Here is a 20222-nt window from a genome sequence, read left to right on the forward strand (position 1 = left end):
TTTTGAGCGTTACATTGAGCGTTATAATGAAGCAAAACAAATCACATTTTCTCCTTGTGGTGAAAAAGCATAATAGTTCGTAAATTTACAAAAAAAAACTTATAATATATTAATGAAGTTAAAAAAAATACACTCGCTTTACAAGTACTCGACAGTTCCGGGCTGTCTAGTCATATGTTGAAAACAGCGATTTTGTAAATAAAACCAAAAGAAGAGTACCAAAACATGCACGATTAAGAGATAAGAAGTGGTTTGTAAACACGTTGACGCAAAGTGGATGCCACCATGCCCACGCTGTTTATCGAAGGTGGTTTAAGTCAGATGTTTTCCACCTCGTGTGATAACACATTTGCTTTACTCACCCCTTTCATCCGTTGCCTTTCTTTCCATTGCTAACAATAAACAATTGGGAGCTTTTTTTTCATCAATATATATTTTGCTTGTCTGGCATTATTTTTTATGTCAATCAACATACACCGATTAAATGGATGTAGACAAATGGATTCTTTCACCTTGATTGTGTCACAATCTGTGCTGTTGGATGGGTAAAGGATGCTTTAGCCATATTTGTATGAGTCGTTATATTGTTCAGAGAGTTCCATTTGGTGGATGTATGTGTAGCAGCGTGTGTAAAGGTGTGGCAAAAGTCTATACAGATTCCCGTCTGCTACGTCACCTTACGATGTACTGTCGGAATTTCCGACAATACGACAATGTTCGGTAGAGGGCATTACGTGTTAAAGAGTTGGTGGGTATTCTGCTGTAATTGGCACACAGAATGAGAGCATAAGAGCAATACAGGTGTAAAAGGAACAATCGAAGTTTATCTCACTAAGGATTAGTAAGCAATTCGTTTAGTAACTGATTAGACTTTCAGTGAACATCCAGTATCTTGACAGAATTCTCGCTATAATGGTTAAACTCCAGTGCAGTATCGCCTATAAGTATGCAATATTGTTTACTATTTGCTGTTGTAGAGATCCTGACTACCCCAATAAAACCACATTGCATACCTTTAGGCGTTCCTCTACCAAAACACATCATAACGGTGATCTGTCCAGACGAACAGTGCAATTATAATGAAGTAGCCAATATTTATGTATGTTTGCATTATCGGGACGAGGATCGGGATGGATTCGAGCTTTAAATACTTTATAGACGTCCGACATTCAAGAAGACACTGACACACACACAAATACACCTACGAACATGTGAGACTCGCTGGATAATACTTTCAGGCATTAAAGGTATATAATCTCCTGCCTCAAACGTTTCCAAACTCTGAAGACTGCAGTAATGTCGAGTCATTTAAAAAAAGTGTCATCACCAGTCAAAGATATCGATGTAATACAGCGATTAAAAAGATTAGTCCAGGGTATGTCAAACAAATTCCACCGTACAATATATTGAGGCTCTTATTTGCACCTTCGAGCAGCGTCATCGCAACACACTCAATACACTGCAATGAGAATCAAACGACCTTCTGGATAGATTGTTCGTGATGATTGGTGTGGATGGTAGACAGGAGAGCAGATAACACGGTAGACGAGACTGGATATTGCATTAGCTTGTCTAATCTATTACGCCTAGCTTGAGCCATTATCATACCGATCTGATAAACGAAAGCAATCGATTAGACATATAACGACTAGATTGTAGATGTGAGTGCAGAGTACGACCACTGAGATTAGCTCAAGTAAATGGCGTCACGTCTAGTTCGATGTAGCTTACGGTCCACTTTTGGGCGACATTATTTGGATCACATACTTGCATGGTAAGAGTGACTTTTGTTTGCGTGTTTACCGCGAGACACCGATCGTGCTTGATGCTCTGCAGTTGGTTCGTGTCAGTGAGCACACGCCACGCTTGATTGCCACGTGATCGGTGACAACCGTACAGTGCGAGATCAGTGCCAGCATAGTCCAAACAGTGTTGGTTGCTGTTTATCTCCTGGTAGTAGTTATGTGTCCAGTACTGAGTCTTCTGCTTCCCATCACACTGTGTCATTCCGAGAAAAAGAGTATCCGGACGATATTCGAGGCAGGTCCCATTTCCCAGCAGTACACTGTGTACTTCCCCGCGGAACGCGCCTGCTATGTAGGGGTTTTTCATTTCCGGAAAGCCGTTCTTGATGTAATAGCGAAAGTCCTTACAACCAGCACGCTCTCGGACCGCTTTCCGTTCCGCAACGGAGCCGAACTCCTCCTCCAGATAGTGTGGAATACCGTGAATGTCGAAGATTACCTGTTTGTACTCATCCATCCACACCTCGGCTAGACGAATGGAGTTCGCACGCACAACGTCCTTCTTTTCGTTACGCATGTAAGGATGACCAATCTTCTGGATGTGAGCGACTCGTGAGCAGGGAACGGTCACCATTTTTCCACCACACATCCAACTCTTCATCGATAGCTCGATGTTCTCGATGCCGTAGATATCGAAACCGTCGTCGTACCAGCCGAGTCGTTCGAAGAACGTCCGGTTGATGGAGAACAGTCCTCCAGCCATGGCGGGTGTATCAAACGGCTCCATTTTGTTCTCGTACTTCTTCTTTAAAGATGTGCGGTACCACCAGCCAAAGTTAAGATCCCAATCGTATGCACCAACGTAGAGAATCGACTTGTTGGCAACAAGTGCCATACTTTTCTCATCAATCCAATCGATTGTAGGAATGGCAATAGTGGTGGAGTTACGTGCAACAACATCGAGCAGTGCCTCCAACCAACCTGACAGTGTAAGAGTGACGAGTGGACATTGGATTAGCATTGTAAAGTTTGTTTAGCTGCACGCACACCTACCTACGGTACATTCCACGTGCGCATCTAGAAACGTGATCACCTCGGACGTTGTGTTTTTGGCTCCGTATATTCTTGCCCGAATTAACCCCAACCGAGAAGGGGCACGAATGACTCGCACCTTGGGATACGGTCGAAAGTATTCCTCAAGTTGGGTTTTAAGGTTAGCTGCAGGCGATAAGAGAACTGATTTATGGGCTGCTTCCGAATGGCTTCTTCCACACTTACCTAAGGTGGAGCAGTCATCTACCAGCACGATCTCCCGCACCAGGTGTGCCGGCGATCGGTCCAGTATCGAATGTACCGTCCGTAATACAACTGACCAAGCTTCGTTGAAGAATACGATCACGATCGACGTCACTGGCAGGTTATCTAGAAAGCGTCCCGGTTGTGCACACCAGGCATCACGTATCTCGGGCAACCTGCGCCGAACGGACATCAGGTCGGAGAAGTATTGGTTGAAGCCTTGCGTTTGGATTCCTTCCTGTGCCAAGATGGCGATCTGATCGTTGGACATGTTCACCGTAACCGGTTGACCCATATCACCCGGAGTTCCATTGAGGTCGAATGTTGCGCCTGGAACTTTTGGACGGTTCAGCACAAGATGACGTTCCTCTTGCAAGTCTTCCGTATCGTTGGGAGAATCATGTTCCACTGACACTATCCAGTAGGTAAGGACAATCAGCGAGAGTACCAGCACAAAGAACAGATGCTTCGCGGTAAGCAACGGAACCATTGCTGTCAATGGACAGGAGCTGGTGCTACTTTAGACCCGGAACGATGAACGATGTGATCGTTCGCATAGCTCCCACCAGACTAGACCCGAACGGTTCACCACGATAAGCGCTAGGTGCTACTACGTGTGTGCCTTGCACCAGAATGGCACTCAACCTAACTGAGGCCCAGTGGGAAGGCTTTCGCCACGTTGTATGTTTGTTTTTTATTTCTTAATTCCGACCAACACACCCACTGTTCGATAAACAGACAAGATCGGTGCCACTGTTTCGGCCCCGGTGATTTAGTTGGTGCGAAGGTGCCACGAGGTCGAGTTTCTTTTGTCGTAGCTTCGTGCTAGCTGAAAGTAATGTTCTGAGGAAAGGAAAACAATTGGAGCAACTGGTTCGATCTGTTCTTTTCGACACAAGCTGCCAGTTGTTGTCACGTCTTTTTGCCAGTCACACATTTCGTTCATCTCACCTCATTTGTTTGTTTTGTTGCTGTTGGAGTTCGCAAGTGTTTTTTTTGTATCGTGCAGCATCGTGGCAATAACCGGCCGGAAACATGGGCTGAACCTCACAGATTGTTTGGTTGAAAGTTTTGCATCAGCCACTGCTGATTCGGCTCGTTCGGATCGCAAACTTCCAGCGTAAAAGTTCGATTCCACTGCAGGCAACGGTCGTAGGTGAGTTTTTTCAGCAACTTACTCTCCGAATCCCAACTCCACGCCTGATTGCCTCCCATACCGTGACACCGGTGCATTGCCACCGTCGTACCATCATAGTCCAGACAGTGGTCTTCGCGCGTCACCTCACCTTGCTTGGTAAGATACCACAGCTGGTGACCGCCGGTACCGTGACACCCAACCAAAAACAGGTGCGTCGGCCAATCGAGACAGGTGGGATACTGTGTCGTCCCGCCAAAGCGTATCTCACCGCGCGCCACCGCTTTACTCGGATCGAACTGTTCCGGGAAGACGTGTTCGAGGTACCACCGAAACGGCTTACATTGGAGTCGTTGGCGTAACTCTTTCCGTGTCGTTACATCTCCATAGTCACCTCGCCTGGTGCGCCCTCCGAAGGTTTCGTAGTAGAAGTCGGCGTATTCATCCAACCACACCTCCGCCAGACGGACCGAGTTGCGCTTGATTATCGATAACCCGCCGGCAATCTCGCGCAAATAAGGATGGCCACGCTTCTGTATGTGTGCTACGCGGGAGCACGCCACTATCTGCAGCTTGCCACCGCACATCCATGCCTTGAATGAGAGTTCCATGTTGTCACCACCATAGATTTGCATCCCCTCATCGTACCAGCCGAGCCGCTCGAAGAACGTACGGTGTATGGTGAAAAGTCCTCCGGCCATGGTTGGTGTGTCGTACGGTGCCGCCGGATGTACGGTGGACGTACCGTTCTTGGATGCGGCTTTGATCCTTTGATCTCTACCGCGCCACTGGAAGTTCAGTGACCAATCGAAGGAACCGAAGTACTTTACCGAGTTCTGTGCGTTCAATTCGAGCGTGTTCTCGTGGATCCAATCGATGGCCGGTATGGCGATCATCGTTTCATCTGATGCTACGTGGGCAATAAGTGCTTCTAGCCAACCTGAAGAAGAGGCAGTAATGGGTGTAAATTAGTGTTGGGTAAATTTGGATGAATATTTGAACTTAATTTAGATGAATCTGATTTCTTCAGCTTCAAGATTTATGAATCCCCAAATATCAATTCTCCCAACTGTTAGGCGAAAGGACCCCAACTGTCATTTCACTTAGGGTTTGATGTGACTGGATTCATTGTTGTTTTGGGAGTCGATACGGTATTTGTATGACTCCTCACTTGAGATTCATATGAAAGACATCTTCTCAAAAGATTCACAACGCACAACACTAAACCGCTGGAACCGCCTGCTTTCTGTAGTTTTCAGACGTTTACTCACCTTCAATTACCTCACAGTGAGCATCGAGAAAGGTGATGATGTTGGCTGTGGTCGATTTCGCACCAAACAACCTCGCTCTAATAAGACCCAACCGTTCGGTGGAACGCACCAAGCGAACCTTCTCAAGTGCGGCAATATAATTATCCAGTTCGTCTTTTAGGTGATTCATCGTCGAACAGTCGTCCACGAGCACAATCTCGTCGATAAGCTCGGTTGGCGTCCGGTCCAGAACGGAGTGCACGGTACGCAGCAGTACGGACCAGGCCTCGTTGTAGAACACAATCACTATTACCGAACGTGGCAGCGTGCCGGGTTGGATGTGACGCTCGCGCCTCGCCTGCTCCTCACTCCGACACCAACCATCCCGCACGTCCGGCAGTCTTCGGCGCAGCGGAATCATGTCCGAAACGAACTGATTGAGTCCCTGTTCATCCCACCCTTTTCGGACGAGTTCCTGCACCTCGGGGGACAGTTTTTCCGGCAGTATCACCGGCAGTCCCATATCGCCCGGAGTTCCACTGGGGTCGAATGCTCCGCCTGGAACTTTTGGACGGTTCAGCACAAGATGAAGTTCCTCTTGCAAGTCATCGTTGGGAGAATCACGTTCCACTGACACTATCCAATAGGTAAGGGCAATCAGCGAGAGTACCAGCACAAAGAACAGATGCTTCGCGGTAAGCAACGGAACCATTGCTGTCAATGGACAAAAGCTGGTGTTACTTTAGACCCGGAACGATGAACGATGTGATCGTTCGCATAGCTCCCACCAGACTAGACCCGAACGGTTCACCACGATAAGCGCTAGGTGCTACTACGTGTGCCTTGCAATGGCACTCAACCTAACTGAGGCCCAGTGGGAAGGCTTTCGCCACGTTGTATGTTTGTTTTTTATTTCTTAATTCCGACTACTGCACATTGATGAACGAGCGCAAAACGTCATCGGCAGTACGTATGGAGACCTCGCACCCGACATCACCACTGTTTACTGTTGACAGGTCATAACTGACTGGGGGAAGTATGAGGATGACCTAATGTAGTCGAGGCGGTTTAGTTGTAAATGATGTTATACCATTGGAGTGGTAGCTGATAAGACGCTGATAACAACTTAACGTTGTGTTTGTTAGAGCGTCGGTAATGAGAATGTGTCCGATAAAACTGCTATCTACCAGTGGTGAGCTGTCCTCAGAAAGCGTAATAGGCGAGATACACTAAACGTAGCCAATTGGTACTGGTTAATTTTTTACACAATGCGATATTTTTGTCTAGCGATTTTTACACTGGATGTGTTTATATTCTTTTCCTTCATCATGTAAGGTAGGAACTTTTAAGCTCTTCTCATTGTTCAAATAAGAATTGGCGTCTTAATCTTACAGTTCTGTTAATTCGTTGACTTCCTCAGGTCTACAGGACATCTTGATTTCTAAATGAGCGTTGTTGCATGAGTTATGTTACAAGCTATTGTAGTACTTCTTCTCCGCACTGTTGTTGTTCAACCGGTTATTAATTGATATGAAGCAATGTTAAATGAGCTACCTTATCAAGGACCAACCCTAAGAGTTACGTCCACGAACGACACAAAGTTGACAGAGGCGCTTTGGTTTATATCAATCAAGTCAGAGAAAGTACAGAGTGTCGAACAGAAACTAAAATTCAGACCGCCAGACAGCTGACATGACTGTACAGTACATCAGAATCTAAAGATGAAGTTCGAGGACGCAAAGACCTTATCGTTCCGTGGGATGACGGAGTAGCTGGCCAAAATGGCAAAGAAGTGCCTATACAAGAACAACACTGCTAAGGGAAAGTGGAAGTTAATTCTACCCATATCTGAAGAATCAAAGGCACTTGATTACCCTTTACTATTTTGTGATTATGTGACAGATGCAACTATTTTGGACAAACTTCACATAAAGTATCGAAATATCAACCAAATGCAGTTCTATGCCATGACTGATGCAGATGTTAACATTTATTGTTTTACACAGCCGCTTCGCTCAACACCGCTTCGATGCTACGCGATGCTCCACCAGTTTCAATCCACAAACAAACGCATCGTTATCATTTGGAGTTGCGTGTGAACTCCGCTTTGGATATATTTTGAGCGTTACATTGAGCGTTATAATGAAGCAAAACAAATCACATTTTCTCCTTGTGGTGAAAAAGCATAATAGTTCGTAAATTTACAAAAAAAAACTTATAATATATTAATGAAGTTAAAAAAAATACACTCGCTTTACAAGTACTCGACAGTTCCGGGCTGTCTAGTCATATGTTGAAAACAGCGATTTTGTAAATAAAACCAAAAGAAGAGTACCAAAACATGCACGATTAAGAGATAAGAAGTGGTTTGTAAACACGTTGACGCAAAGTGGATGCCACCATGCCCACGCTGTTTATCGAAGGTGGTTTAAGTCAGATGTTTTCCACCTCGTGTGATAACACATTTGCTTTACTCACCCCTTTCATCCGTTGCCTTTCTTTCCATTGCTAACAATAAACAATTGGGAGCTTTTTTTTCATCAATATATATTTTGCTTGTCTGGCATTATTTTTTATGTCAATCAACATACACCGATTAAATGGATGTAGACAAATGGATTCTTTCACCTTGATTGTGTCACAATCTGTGCTGTTGGATGGGTAAAGGATGCTTTAGCCATATTTGTATGAGTCGTTATATTGTTCAGAGAGTTCCATTTGGTGGATGTATGTGGCAAACGTCTTTGCAGATTCCCGTCTACTACGTCACCTTACGGTGTGCTGTGGGAATTTCCGACAATACGACAATGTTCGGTAGAGGGCATTACGTGTTAAAGGTTGGTGGGTTTCCTGCTGTAATTGGCACACAGAATGAGAGCATAAGAGCAATACAGGTGTAAAAGGAACGGTCGAAGTTTGTCTCACTAAGGATTAGTAAGCAATTCGTTTAGTAACTGATTAGACTTTCAGTGAACATCAAGTATCTTGACAGAATTCTCGCTATAATGGTTAAATTCCAGTGCAGTATCGCCTAAAAGTATGCAATATTTTTTACTATTTGCTATTGTAGAGATCCTGACTACCCCAATAAAACCACATTGCATACCTTTAGGCGTTCCTCTACCAAAACACATCCTAACGGTGATCTGTCCAGACGAACAGTGCAATTATAATGAAGTAGCCAATATTTATGTATGTTTGCATTATCGGGACCAGGATCGGGATGGATTCGGGCTTTAAATACTTTATAGACGTCCGACATTCAAGAACACACTCACACACACACACAAATACACCTACGAACATGTGAGACTCGCTTGTTGATCCTTTCAGGCACACTCTGTGCGTCTCGACTATGACGGCAAACGGTGTGATCGTTAGCACAATATCGTTTGGGATTTACATCTAACATAGCAAGGTGTTGGGAAAAATGGTTGGGAGGGGAAAACATTGGCATACCACAGTGAGACACGGCCCTCCAGAGAGTCTCTGCTGTTTTGTGTCGTTCGGTCGTGTTTGGTTCTTCCCCGCATGGTAGCGGCTCATGGCTTGATTGTTATGATCGTACCGATCGTGTGTGTCTCTGTCCCAGATCGTGTTTGATTTTTGTATTTCTACGTGTGGTCGAATCCATAGTGTATCCTCCAGTATCCTACCCTAATCCTGTACTAGCTACTAGAAACCAGCTGTGAGACCCTTCGTCCGTTACACGAGAAAGAGAGCCAGAGAATGAGTGTTAGTAAGTTAGATGATTTGATCCCGGAAAGTCTTATCGCTTCGATAGTTATAACCAGTGCATGATGTGTCCAGAATATCCCACCAAATCGCTGGGTAAAAATGTGTCTTTGCGCTTCTATCGTACCTGTCTCAATGCATCAACCACATCCGCCCAGTAACGATCGCGTCTGGAGCCTTGGAAATTTAAACTGTATTGCGAATAAGTGTCGTCAGTCGGTTGTTTTTTCTTTGGCTATGCTTATCCTGTTCATACGTTAAAGTTTTGCATTCTATCCTTCCCAACACCCCATGGATCGGTGTGTCGATCGGTCCGATTAACGATTATCTTCTCTACGACTCGGAGTAACATTTGATAAATTTACGAATGAGTGAAAAATGTAACATTTTTACTACTGGTTTCATATACATATTTTACTCGCGTTCAGCGATACTCTATCGAAATGGTTGATAATTGTAGTTCAACATCACGATGTCTCTTTGTAAGGGCGGGAAAAAGGCACGGACGGGAAATGAACAACGGAAACGAGAGCTCGTGCCTGTGCCGGAAATAGAATGGATCCATCCGGAAGATTGATATCCATTGAAAAAAGGAAAGAGTGATGGAGTTTTCTCGTTACGTTACATTGCATTATAACAACGGTGACAGTTTGCTAGCCTTCTGCCCGATACCCTACACGATTATCAATTACACCTGAGGAGGAACGGTAACGGTACAGCTTAGTTCTCTTACACAATTCGTTTCCTTTTTAAGTATGTTTCAGCTTGTTGTAATATTACTTGAACACTTTTCGTTTGTAAGGAGTGCGCGCGTGTGCGTGTCGTCAAGACACAAGATGGAGATTTTAAAAAACGTTCTTCGCATCCGGGAAGTGGTTCTTGAAATTGTGAATTATTACATGATGGAGGTTCACACGGGTTACTGCAATTGCTATTCGCATGTTCAAAATTGGAATCGATTGATTATTGATATGGTTGAATCTGACTGTAAAGACATGCAAAAAACGACGGCTAGAGTGTATTAAATGTATGCAAAATGTAATTACTTTCCTGTCTTATTGACTTACTGAGTTGCCACTGTTGAAGTACCTCCGATAATGTGTCATAAAGTGATAAAGTGTCAATCAATCGGAAGCATTTAAACTGTCTGTAAAGTCGAGTTCCGACAGGCACTGCGCGAACAGTGCAGCGGCTCCAAATTGTAACACTTCCTTTCCGGTCCCATAAACCGAAACGCAAATGAAACGCAGTGCTTCAAACGCAATTCCTTCGTGGAGATTGAGATCCAACCCGCTGGTTCTGATGATCTCGGTTACGTGCTCCGCTTAGAAACTTTTCCCTATTTCGAGCAGCTTCTTCCGGCGGCTGTCGCGCCGTTTGTGGCGGCTTTCGGCCTTTTCCCGCAGCTGGCGCCGTTCGGCGGACGGACAGATCGCGTCCGGCGAGCTGTCCACCTTCTTCAGCACGATCCGGAAGGTGAAGGTGTGCTTGGGTGAGGCACTGGCGGCACGGCGCGGTGACGGTGGTTCAAACTCGCTGCCGCTCGAGGTGTCCAGGTAGCAGGATGACAGCCGACCGGACGCCGTCCCCGCCATAACCGTACCGACCGGCCCGATCGAACCGACCGATGGACGCGGTTCGAAGATGGCGGCACAACGCTTGTCGGTGCAGAGGAACCGGGGCGACTCGTTCGACGATTTGCGCGGTGGCAGAGGAAAGTGTTGCTTCGGGTCGGATGACGAGTAGGGACTCCTCTGCTGGGAGTGGTAGTGAGGCGGTGGACCGGTAGACTCAAAGATCGAGTCGTAGCTGTCGCGCGAGCTGAAGTTGGACGAGGTCTGGTTGGAGAGCGGTGACTTGGCACGATGAGGTGCCGAATAGTGCGTTTTCATGCCGGTGCTGGTAGATGGCCCAGTACCCGATCTTGGCAGTGAGTCCCGACAGCGTCCCGGTTCGGAGATCTGCTTGCGGGTGGGAGCCCGCGAGCTTGAGATGACGGAAAACGCCGATCGGGGACTAGCGGAGCGTTGCTGGTGATGCTGTTGATAGCTGTCGGCCAGATCGAAGTGCGTTTCGAGCGAAGATTTGCGACCTTCGGGGTAGCCGGAACGTTGGAAGGTTTCTGCATCGACCAGCTCGATCGACGATTTGCGAATGTCGAACGGGGAGAGAGTTTTGTCACCGCGCTGGGAGTTGTCCAGCTCTACCAGCTCGAAGCTGGAGTTCTGATCCTCGTAGCTGGTTGATTGATAGCGTGAGATATCGAAGCTGGTGTCCATCGACGAGTGACGATCACCGGAAACACTCGAGCCCGGCATTCGATCCGTGGTGTCGATCATTTCGAAACTATCTCCACCCGAATCCAGCCGGCTATGATGCGTTCCCTCGTGATCGGTATCACTGAGACTACGCAGATTCTCTAGGAACGGTGATCGAGGTGGATCGAACGAGGCCCTTCTCGAGGGTGGTTCAATTTCAAACGTCGGACACTGGATAGCGTCCGGTTCCCGGCCCATCCCTATCTCACCCGCCTCATCAATGGGTTCCTGGCGCGTAAAAAGAGCCTCCAGAGACTTTTTGATCTCACTGACAGCCGTCACCCTGAGACGACCACTGTCCGCGCCATTGCGCCCCTCATCATCACTACCGGCCGCACTATCCTGGGAGCCTCGGGGGCTTTCCTCCTCCCGTATCTGATCGTGCTTGATGTACGCTTCGCCGACCTTCTCAAAATGAACGCTCTCGAGCACTTCAAACACGGCATCCGGCCCACCAGCAATGCCGGCTGAGGTGGTGGCCGCTGTTCCATCGCTACTCTCGACATCGCTCACCTCATCACCGCTGGAACGCTTATCCCGCGAGCGCCCGTCCGAGGTAACGCTCATACCTTGGGATAGCTTTTTGAGCGATTTCAGCGACATCTTGGATCCGACATTCTTCCACTTGAGCGACGACATGATCGGTTCGAACGCAATCTCCGACATCTGTTTCGTGATCGCATTCCGTCCCGCGCAGCTGGATGAGTTCTGAATGCTGGAGAACGTGCTCTGACGCAACAGAGGCGCGCCGGTGGTAGATTCGGTGCGCGTGAAGGCGGCTGCAAATTTGCTCGTGCGTGTGGTTACCTTCTTCGAGGGTTTGCGCACGAACGCTAGTATCTCCTTCATGACGCTCGTTTTCTCTTTTTTTTCCGGCGCCGACCCAACCGCACCCGGGTCGGGTTTCATAGGGCTTTTGGGGCTCTTGGGACTTTTGGGGCTGCGCTGCTGTTGGTTCGTTTCGATAGACTTCTGTACGATCTCGTACGTCTCCGAGGGATTGGAGATGGTGATCGGCGGAATGGTACCGAGGGTGGTGGGGCTGGTGCGGGACGAGCGAGACTCCGATCCTGGCCCGTACAGGCTGCCTCCGAGCCGGGACCCGAACCCGACCGGACTGCGACTACGCTCTGGAGGTAGATGGATGGTTGGGCTCGTACGCCGATCCGGTCCACTCGCCGACTGGTGGCTGCTGAGCGAGTTGGGGCTGAATCGTTCCTGCTGGCTTTGCAGCAGATCCGAGTACTCCGACTGCAGGTTGAAGCCGAGTGGGCTACGACGTCCGGAAGGCGACCGCAGACCACCGGAAGGTGACCGTAGACCAGATGGACTGCGGCGTCCCGAGAAGGACATCGCCGTCGGTGACCGTCGATCGAAGCTGGACGCATACGCTTGATCGGTAATGAGCAGGTTGGGACTTTTTGGACGTCCGGATGGACTTCGATCGTTCAGCATGCTGCTCGGACTTCGGCGACCCTGGCTCAGGTTGAGCGATGCGCCGAGACTGCTCTTCCGCCGGTGCGATGAACGCAGCGTACCCTGGCGTGACAGACACGGACTCTTGGCTGAACTGATCGAACTGCGGTGCTGTTCCAGATGGGTCATACTGCCGACCGGGGATTTGGGTAGCTGCTGTTGCTGCTGTGGACTAGTGCCGGTGCTGAGTTGCGCACTAAAATTCCACGGCGATATGTGGCCACCCTTGGAGCTACGCTCGGATGGGCTGCGGCGTGTCCGGAAGCTTTGCGACTTGGCCTTCCGTATCTTGGGCAGCGAGCGGGAACTGCTCGAACCCCCGCCACTGTTCGGCTGGTGCAGATGCTGGCTGTGGTGATGGTGCTGGCTGTGGTGGCCGTGGTGATGGTGGTGCTGGCCTTGGTGATGGGAGGACGATAACGATCTGCCATGGTGGGAGGACGACTCTGGAGTTGGAGAGGAGGGGCCGTTGAGCCTTTGTTAGTTGCTGTGAGGTGGTCCACTAGCTGGATCACTGCTGCCACTGGAGCTAAGCGTCGTGTTGGAGCCGTACGGGTCGAGCGAGCTCTGCACGGACATCGAGCGACCGTGCGATTGCCTCGCCCGCCTTACTCGGCTGGAGTTGGGGGAGAGCTTTCCGGGGTCCACACTTGCTGGGTCTGCCTGAAAGGTACGGAAGTTAGCACGGGTGCAGGTGGAGGAAGGGTGAGGATGATCGCCTCTGGCTCACCTGGTACGCCAGCGCGTTCATGATGATGGAGTACGGTACCAGCCCGAGCGGGTGCACCTCGCGCATCAGCACGTTTGCCGGGATCTTGTGGAACTGTATGTACTCGAGAAAGTTCCCAATCACCTCCTTCAGCGGGGTGTTCTGGTTGGAGTCGCAGTACTTCTTGCTCCACATCAGCGCCGCCTGGAACTTGGTGAACTCGTCCGCGCGCAGCTCCTCCCGCGCCAGTATCAGCCGCACGACATGCTGGGGCAGTAGTGTGAAGCTACCCAGATTCAGCACCTCGTTACCATGCTCGTCGACAAACTCGAGCACCTTCTGTACCAGGCTCTTGGTACACTTGTACTGGATGTAGCGTTCGGCCGACGCCAGCAGCGCGCACACGGTATCCACATTAATGCAACACTGCACGAAGCCACCACAAGCGCGCCGGAGCTCCTCGAGCCCGTAGTAGTCGGCGGCGTTCATCACACCGAGCAGGGTACGTGGCTGCAGTGTCACACAACCGGTGTGAATGTATTCGATCAGCTGCCGGAATACGTCCGGCTCAAACTCTTCGATAATAAGCGTTTGGTGCTGTTGGCCCGGCGGCTGGCAGTGGTGGCGTTGTTGGAAGAGAGAAAGAAAGTACGGGAGGAGTAGTGTTTAGTGCGTCGGAATACAGCGACAGACAACGAGTAAGAAACGAATGGAATTTGTTCAGCTAGTGAGAACGTTCAGAAGGGACAACACACCGAAACGTGAGCGGTTTACAAAACTGTTTTGTGCAGTGTTTTCTGTCAGAGTTGGGTGCCATTAATGAGTGAGCGCGAACGAGAAGAGATATCGTGAGTTCTCATCTGGTTGGATGACTATTCAGTGCCACAGAATTGTTGGTTTGTGGGTGTAGCAACAGTCAGAGCAATTTTTTTAAGCAGGTTAAAGGAACACGCCTTTTAACAGACAAATGTCTAGACACATTCGAAATCTACTGTGTGTATGAAAGAGTACTAAACAGGAATTCGTTGCACTAGCAAAACGATGACTTTAAAGCTAAGAGTAGATGCAATATAATTAAGCACACAACAAGTTTGAAAGCAAAACATGCCGCAGTACGTTGCAAACTAAAGGTTAGTTTTCGCTGTGTTCCTACAGGATTTTGTGTTTAAGTAATCGTGAACACAAAGGATCTTTAAAATGAGCTACAGCTATTCCGTGAGTAGAACTGCAGATGTGGTGACTCAACCATACAAAACATCTGGCTTTTTATTTTCATAGTTTACATTTATCACCATTTTTGGCAACAATATTATTTTCGGGCTGTGGTTTTAATCTGCATTTAATTTACATAATTACAGTCGATTCCAATGAGAGCTAATTTGGGGTTTTTGCGCCTGAATGTATGCAATTACGATTGTTGCTCAGAAGGCTCATTCGTGAAAAGGAAAAGTTTCTCTAATAACGCCTAAATGTATGCATTGATATTCTCAGTGTTAAAGTGCGTTGAAGGTTATTTGATTGCATACTTTCGGGATTAATTTATTCTGGTACTAGACTGTTTGCCAGTTAACATAGGAATGATAATGCATTTTTTAAAAAGTTGTTTGGTGTATTAAATGTGATAAATCCTTCGATACCATCAACTCAAGCATCGCATTCGAAAAATAAAGTGAAAGTTCTATTTGTGGAACAGTCCGGTGCATTAATGGTCCAGTAGATGGGTAAGCTATTTTTATAGTCTTGCTAAAAGAAAACAGTGTGAAGAACATGCAGCAACACTATGTCTGAGATGGGTAACAGCAAAATACAGACGAGCAATAGAAAGACAGAAGCACAGGCAGAAGAACACAGGTCCGGTGTGCGATAGAAAGCGACAGAAGCTAACAGAATCACTAGTTTGAGAGGCATGAGATTCAAGGAGTTTTTTTTTAATCCCCGCGATTCGAGGATTTTTGTGGTTGTTGATTGCTATATGATTTTGCCACTAATGTATTTTTACCTCCGCAATAGGCGCTAGTTGCTGATTGAAGCCGCTTCTCTATGGGTGGGGTGTTTTGATGGTGAAGGATGGTCATTTATCGGACAGTTTGTTTTTGTTGTCGCCACACACAGACACACACAGCATTCGTGTGTGAATTTTGTGGCCCAAATGGTGAAGCACAAGGATGAAGGAATTGTCGTGTGGAAAATGTGGACGAATGTGGGCAAAAGCGTTTGTTTTTTTTTACATTTTGTATTCAATTCAAGCGGGAGCAGTTGTACGAATGCGACGGCACACAGACGTTTAACAGTGTGAATGTTAGATTAAGTAGGTTTTTTTTATTGTTTAATTGCATGGCACACGCATGGTACGATGGCGGGAGAGACAAAATAGACAAACGGAATTGGTTTATTTGTTGATCATTTGTTGATTGGTTGAAAGATCAAACAAGGGTAATATATGTACAAAAACGCAATGAAACAAAACGAATATAGAGCTATGGTTTACAAAAATTGAAATGAACTTGGGAAACAAAAGAAGCACATTTCAATAAAAGGCGTTTACGAAACGAAAGTAAATTAATAATTACCGCCATATGTACAAAAAGCTTACGAACTTATGCTTACGGAAACTTATGAGAGATTTGCCCACAAAATGAGACAAACAAATGAAACCAGTTTTATTTCATCAAAATTCAAATCAAATCTACCCATTTTCCCTTGTTGGGTATGTTAGTCAACCATCACTACACAATCGAATTACCTCCCCACAGCACTTACCTGTTGTGCCGCATTCTGTAGATTCAGCAGCGGTTCCGAGGAACGCTTCAGAAAGAGTCGCAGTTTGTTCTCGCGCGGTGGCGGTTCCTTTTTGCGCTGCGGTGATGGTGCCTGGTAGAGCATCTTCTGGAAGACGCGTGACCGGGCGGCCAGTACCGCCTTGACCGCACAGACAGGTTCGCGCGTTTCACCGACGAGAAACGTCACGTCGCACAGTTCCGGCATCGAGGCGAGAAACTTCATGTCCTCCGCCAGGCCGGACTTGTTCTCGAACGTCGAGAGGTCCGGCTCGGCGTCAGCCATGCCAGAAAGTGGTAACACTTCAGGCATAGCTGTTATTTCTATTGCTGTATTGGAAAAGAGTGTGTGTATGAGAGAGAAAGAGAGGAAAAAAATGGAGTAGTGAATGAACGATGTACTATGTGTCTATAACCTATTTTTATCGAGAAAGTTACAGTGAAAGCATTCAATTATGATTCATATGGCAAACAGATAGGACAGCCATTGATTGTCTTGGATGTCGCCCGGAAAAATTGCAATTCATTTAGGAAATCGTCAATCACCTCTCTTTTTGATCTGTAGAGGACTACGAATATACCGAAAGCAACTAAAAACATTATAATACAAACAATTGCATACATTTAGGCGTACTGAAATAAGGAAACAATCAGAAACCTCTGAAGTAGAGTGCTGCATTTTTATGATAGGAAGTGTACGTTATTTTGCTGTACTGAAATCACGATTAAAAGAATGAGTTTAGCAGATGATAACATTAGAAGACCATATATGAACCTGAGATAATTTAAATAAAGTTTGTGATATGTTCAACTAGTTTTTAGTAATTTTTTTTTCGTTTGATGGTCTAAATGCTTCTAGCATTTAACAATAAACTTCCATAATCAAACAACTTCCCATGAACGCAAACAAACTTTCCATTAAATTTGATTCCAAGTTAAGCTAACATTTAATTATTTTCCTTCCAAACAAATCCTTTAGCACTTATACGGCTTATCCATACAATTGTTTGACAGATACCGTCTTAATGTTTTAAGCTTTCTACTTTGAAGACCCCAACAGACCCCATCAGAGGAAAAAGTAATTCTACGCTCAAAAGTATGCAAAACATACAGCAAAATGTCTTTTACAATGATCATGATAGACAAATAAACTTGATTTTGTTTATCTTTCGCTATTTCTCAAAAGCTTCATGAAGATGCTATTAAAATATTCAACTCTTAGTTCTTTTCCACCTGTTGCTTTAACCATTTGGTTAGAACAACATTACTTCATTGAACACATTCACCCCGATGAAGCATGAAACCCGTATGTAGTTCAGTGCTGCTACATTGAGCAACCGGCCTAATCAATCAATATGCCCCAACACCGTCATCGTTGTCGTTCAGCAATCAATCATGCCTGCTAATCAATCGAGCACGTAACTCGAACGTTACGACGAACGGCACAGTTTCATTCGTTAATTGCGTCTGGCATGCCCAGCAGTGCGGACGTTTCCAACGCCAGGACGGTTGGTCGTCTAATCGGTTTTGCAATTTGTGCACAACTACTACTAGCCGTTGGCGGCATACATCCTAGCTTAATGGAAAAGTAACGTTGTCCTGAAAAAAAAAACATTTCAGGAGGACGGGCAAACTCTGGCAAAGTCTGGCCGGGTGGGCAATATTTTTCGCATTACCATCAAAGGCGTAGAACGGTACACGTGCGCGCATGGGAGGAAACCGGAAGCCTGGAGACGCTGACGTGTGTAGGCAGCGAGACAGAAAAAAGGACACGCTTCAGCGGAAGTGTCCCAATCACTTCCACAACACGGACGCACCACATGGAGCGAGCAAAAATGCTAGAAATGGGCACAATGGGATAGATTCTACTCATGACGTTGGTGAAAAGCTTTAAAACATTTATGCGCGAAGGTATCTCATTTAAAAGTTGTCTAAAATTTGTGAAATATTTAAAAAACGACTGAAATGTTTTACAATTTGTATATATTTAGGCGCGAAAACGAAGTTTACTTCGCATTTTGCTCAAATAGGGAAAAGCGCCGGTAGTTATGCAAATTGAAGTACATATTAGTTTGTAACACGTTTAAATAAGCAATGATACATTTTACCCCATTTTTTACCCATGTTTAAATATTAAAGAGCTTCCTCGTGGTGTATTACCAACACCATCGCACATAGAATAACGACATAAAACAATCACACGTACACACATAGCGAGAGAGAGAGAGACAGAAGGATCAGAAGCATACGAACCTGTTGCAATCTTTGCAAGCTTTTACTCAACCGATCCAACAGGAAAATGGTGGTGGGGAGTCTAGGTTGGCTCTACTTGGTGTGTGTGCGGCAACGAGCAAAAGGGAAAGAAAAACATAATGAATAAAAAGAGAGAGAGATAGAGAGAGAATATGGTGGGGTGAGAGAAAGTTGTGTATGAATGAAGTACAAGTACGCAGGGAAAGCGCACGTGGTGTTCGAGCAGGTTTAATATACCAAACAAACCAAGGAAGGTGGGCGGGTGGGTTGGTGGTGATGGCGGTGTTCAACTAGCTGTGCTATGTGTTGGTGTGTTTATGTGGGTTTCTTCTATGGTGAGTGTGATGCAATGGAGGTCAAACCGGGAACCGTTTTCCTGTCTCGCTACAAGGAATCGCTTTAAAATCAACATTTCAGCAGCAGCAGAGGCTCGAGCTTGGAGTTGGGAAAATTATTGTTCACGTACACACGCACACAAAAGAGCACGAGACACACTTCTCTCACACACACACACACAAGCACGCAAAAGAAGTCCTCTGTCCTATCTTCAAATGTTGCTTGGTGTCACTAACACACACGCATACACACTAAGCCACAAACGTAGCAAGGGCAAAGAGGAAGCGGAAGTGAAAGAATAAAATGACTGGAAGAAGGCTAGGAGCTGTTGCTCCGTTTTCCTTATCCTAGATGGCCCTGATCTGTGTCCTACTTGGAGCGACTATTTCTGTGCGGCGCTGGGTGCTATGATTAATTCATTCACAAATTTAAATCGCGTGGCAAGGTTTTCTGACACTGAGTTGCTTGTCGAATAGAGACGGAACGAGAAAAGTAGGCTTTTCCCCGTGCAAAGAAGCAGGAAAACGGTTACAAAAGGCAACAGCTGCTGGGATAGTTTTCTTCTCTTTCTTGAAGATAAGAAGGGAATTTCACAATTCTATCGGCTTTGATCGGGAACATTCGAAGTATGATAGCACTGTTATCACATTGAGCTTTAAGCGTAGTTTTCCCTGCCTGTTGTATGAGCACACTAGCACCCACATCACCATCACCCACTCCCACTGTACGCCATGTCCCCAAAATCAAACACATTTCACAATCAGCAGATATGCACATCGCTTTACGCTACCTTGTGGCAAGAGCACTAGTGAAACGAACTAACTAAAGTGAACAAAAGTCGCACACGCAAGTTTTTCCTCCCTTTCTATGGCGAGGGTGAAGCTACTGTGAGCCACACACGTGCACACACACACACACACACTACAGATGCTGCCAATGGGTGCAGTAATGTACGCAAGGCTCTCTAAAGCTTTCCCATCCGACACAAACGGCAGTGTCCACCAGAATGACGCCACCAGCCAGGGTAGCTGAATGTGCGAGCGTGCTGAATGAATCGGAAAAGCATAGCAAGAGCTTTTCGTTCTCCCTTCGTTTCCTTCCGATGAAACAAACGCATGCGCTTTTCCGCATGACGTGTTGTACACAGGAAAGTGACAGTTGACCGTTTAGGGTGTGTTTGTGTGTGAGGAGG

General features: G+C 46.5%; 4 protein-coding genes across 6 annotated transcripts; all 4 read right to left on the bottom strand.

Moving 5' to 3' along the window:
* Window positions 1-1692: 1692 nt before the first annotated feature.
* Window positions 1693-3531, bottom strand: LOC128718621 (putative polypeptide N-acetylgalactosaminyltransferase 9). Its single transcript, XM_053812243.1, has 3 exons — window positions 3024-3531; window positions 2799-2963; window positions 1693-2726 (listed from the first exon to the last, which is right to left on the bottom strand). The coding sequence occupies exons 1-3, from the start codon at window positions 3529-3531 to the stop codon at window positions 1693-1695; spliced, it is 1707 nt and encodes a 568-aa protein (XP_053668218.1).
* Window positions 3532-4088: 557 nt separating this feature from the next.
* LOC128707445 (putative polypeptide N-acetylgalactosaminyltransferase 9) lies at window positions 4089-6138 on the bottom strand. The gene is made up of 2 exons (XM_053802397.1): window positions 5448-6138; window positions 4089-5116 (listed from the first exon to the last, which is right to left on the bottom strand). The coding sequence occupies exons 1-2, from the start codon at window positions 6136-6138 to the stop codon at window positions 4089-4091; spliced, it is 1719 nt and encodes a 572-aa protein (XP_053658372.1).
* Window positions 6139-10486: 4348 nt separating this feature from the next.
* Window positions 10487-13084, bottom strand: LOC128718622 (serine-enriched protein-like). Its single transcript, XM_053812244.1, has one exon. The coding sequence runs from the start codon at window positions 13082-13084 to the stop codon at window positions 10487-10489; it is 2598 nt and encodes an 865-aa protein (XP_053668219.1).
* A 351-nt stretch (window positions 13085-13435) lies between these two features.
* Window positions 13436-16754, bottom strand: LOC128715287 (serine-enriched protein-like). 3 transcript variants are annotated; one of them, XM_053810172.1, is made up of 4 exons: window positions 16425-16754; window positions 15664-15702; window positions 13686-14276; window positions 13436-13618 (listed from the first exon to the last, which is right to left on the bottom strand). In XM_053810172.1, exons 1-4 carry the CDS (start codon window positions 16752-16754, stop codon window positions 13436-13438), a joined length of 1143 nt encoding a protein of 380 aa, XP_053666147.1. The 3 variants fall into 3 exon arrangements, with proteins under 3 accessions (XP_053666147.1, XP_053666154.1, XP_053666162.1); XM_053810179.1 differs by lacking the exon at window positions 15664-15702; XM_053810187.1 differs by lacking the exon at window positions 15664-15702 and having other exon boundaries at window positions 13564-13614.
* Between the last annotated feature and the right edge of the window lie 3468 nt (window positions 16755-20222).

The sequence above is a fragment of the Anopheles marshallii genome, chromosome 2 (assembly GCF_943734725.1).
Source record: "Anopheles marshallii chromosome 2, idAnoMarsDA_429_01, whole genome shotgun sequence".
Classification (NCBI taxonomy): domain Eukaryota; kingdom Metazoa; phylum Arthropoda; class Insecta; order Diptera; family Culicidae; genus Anopheles; species Anopheles marshallii.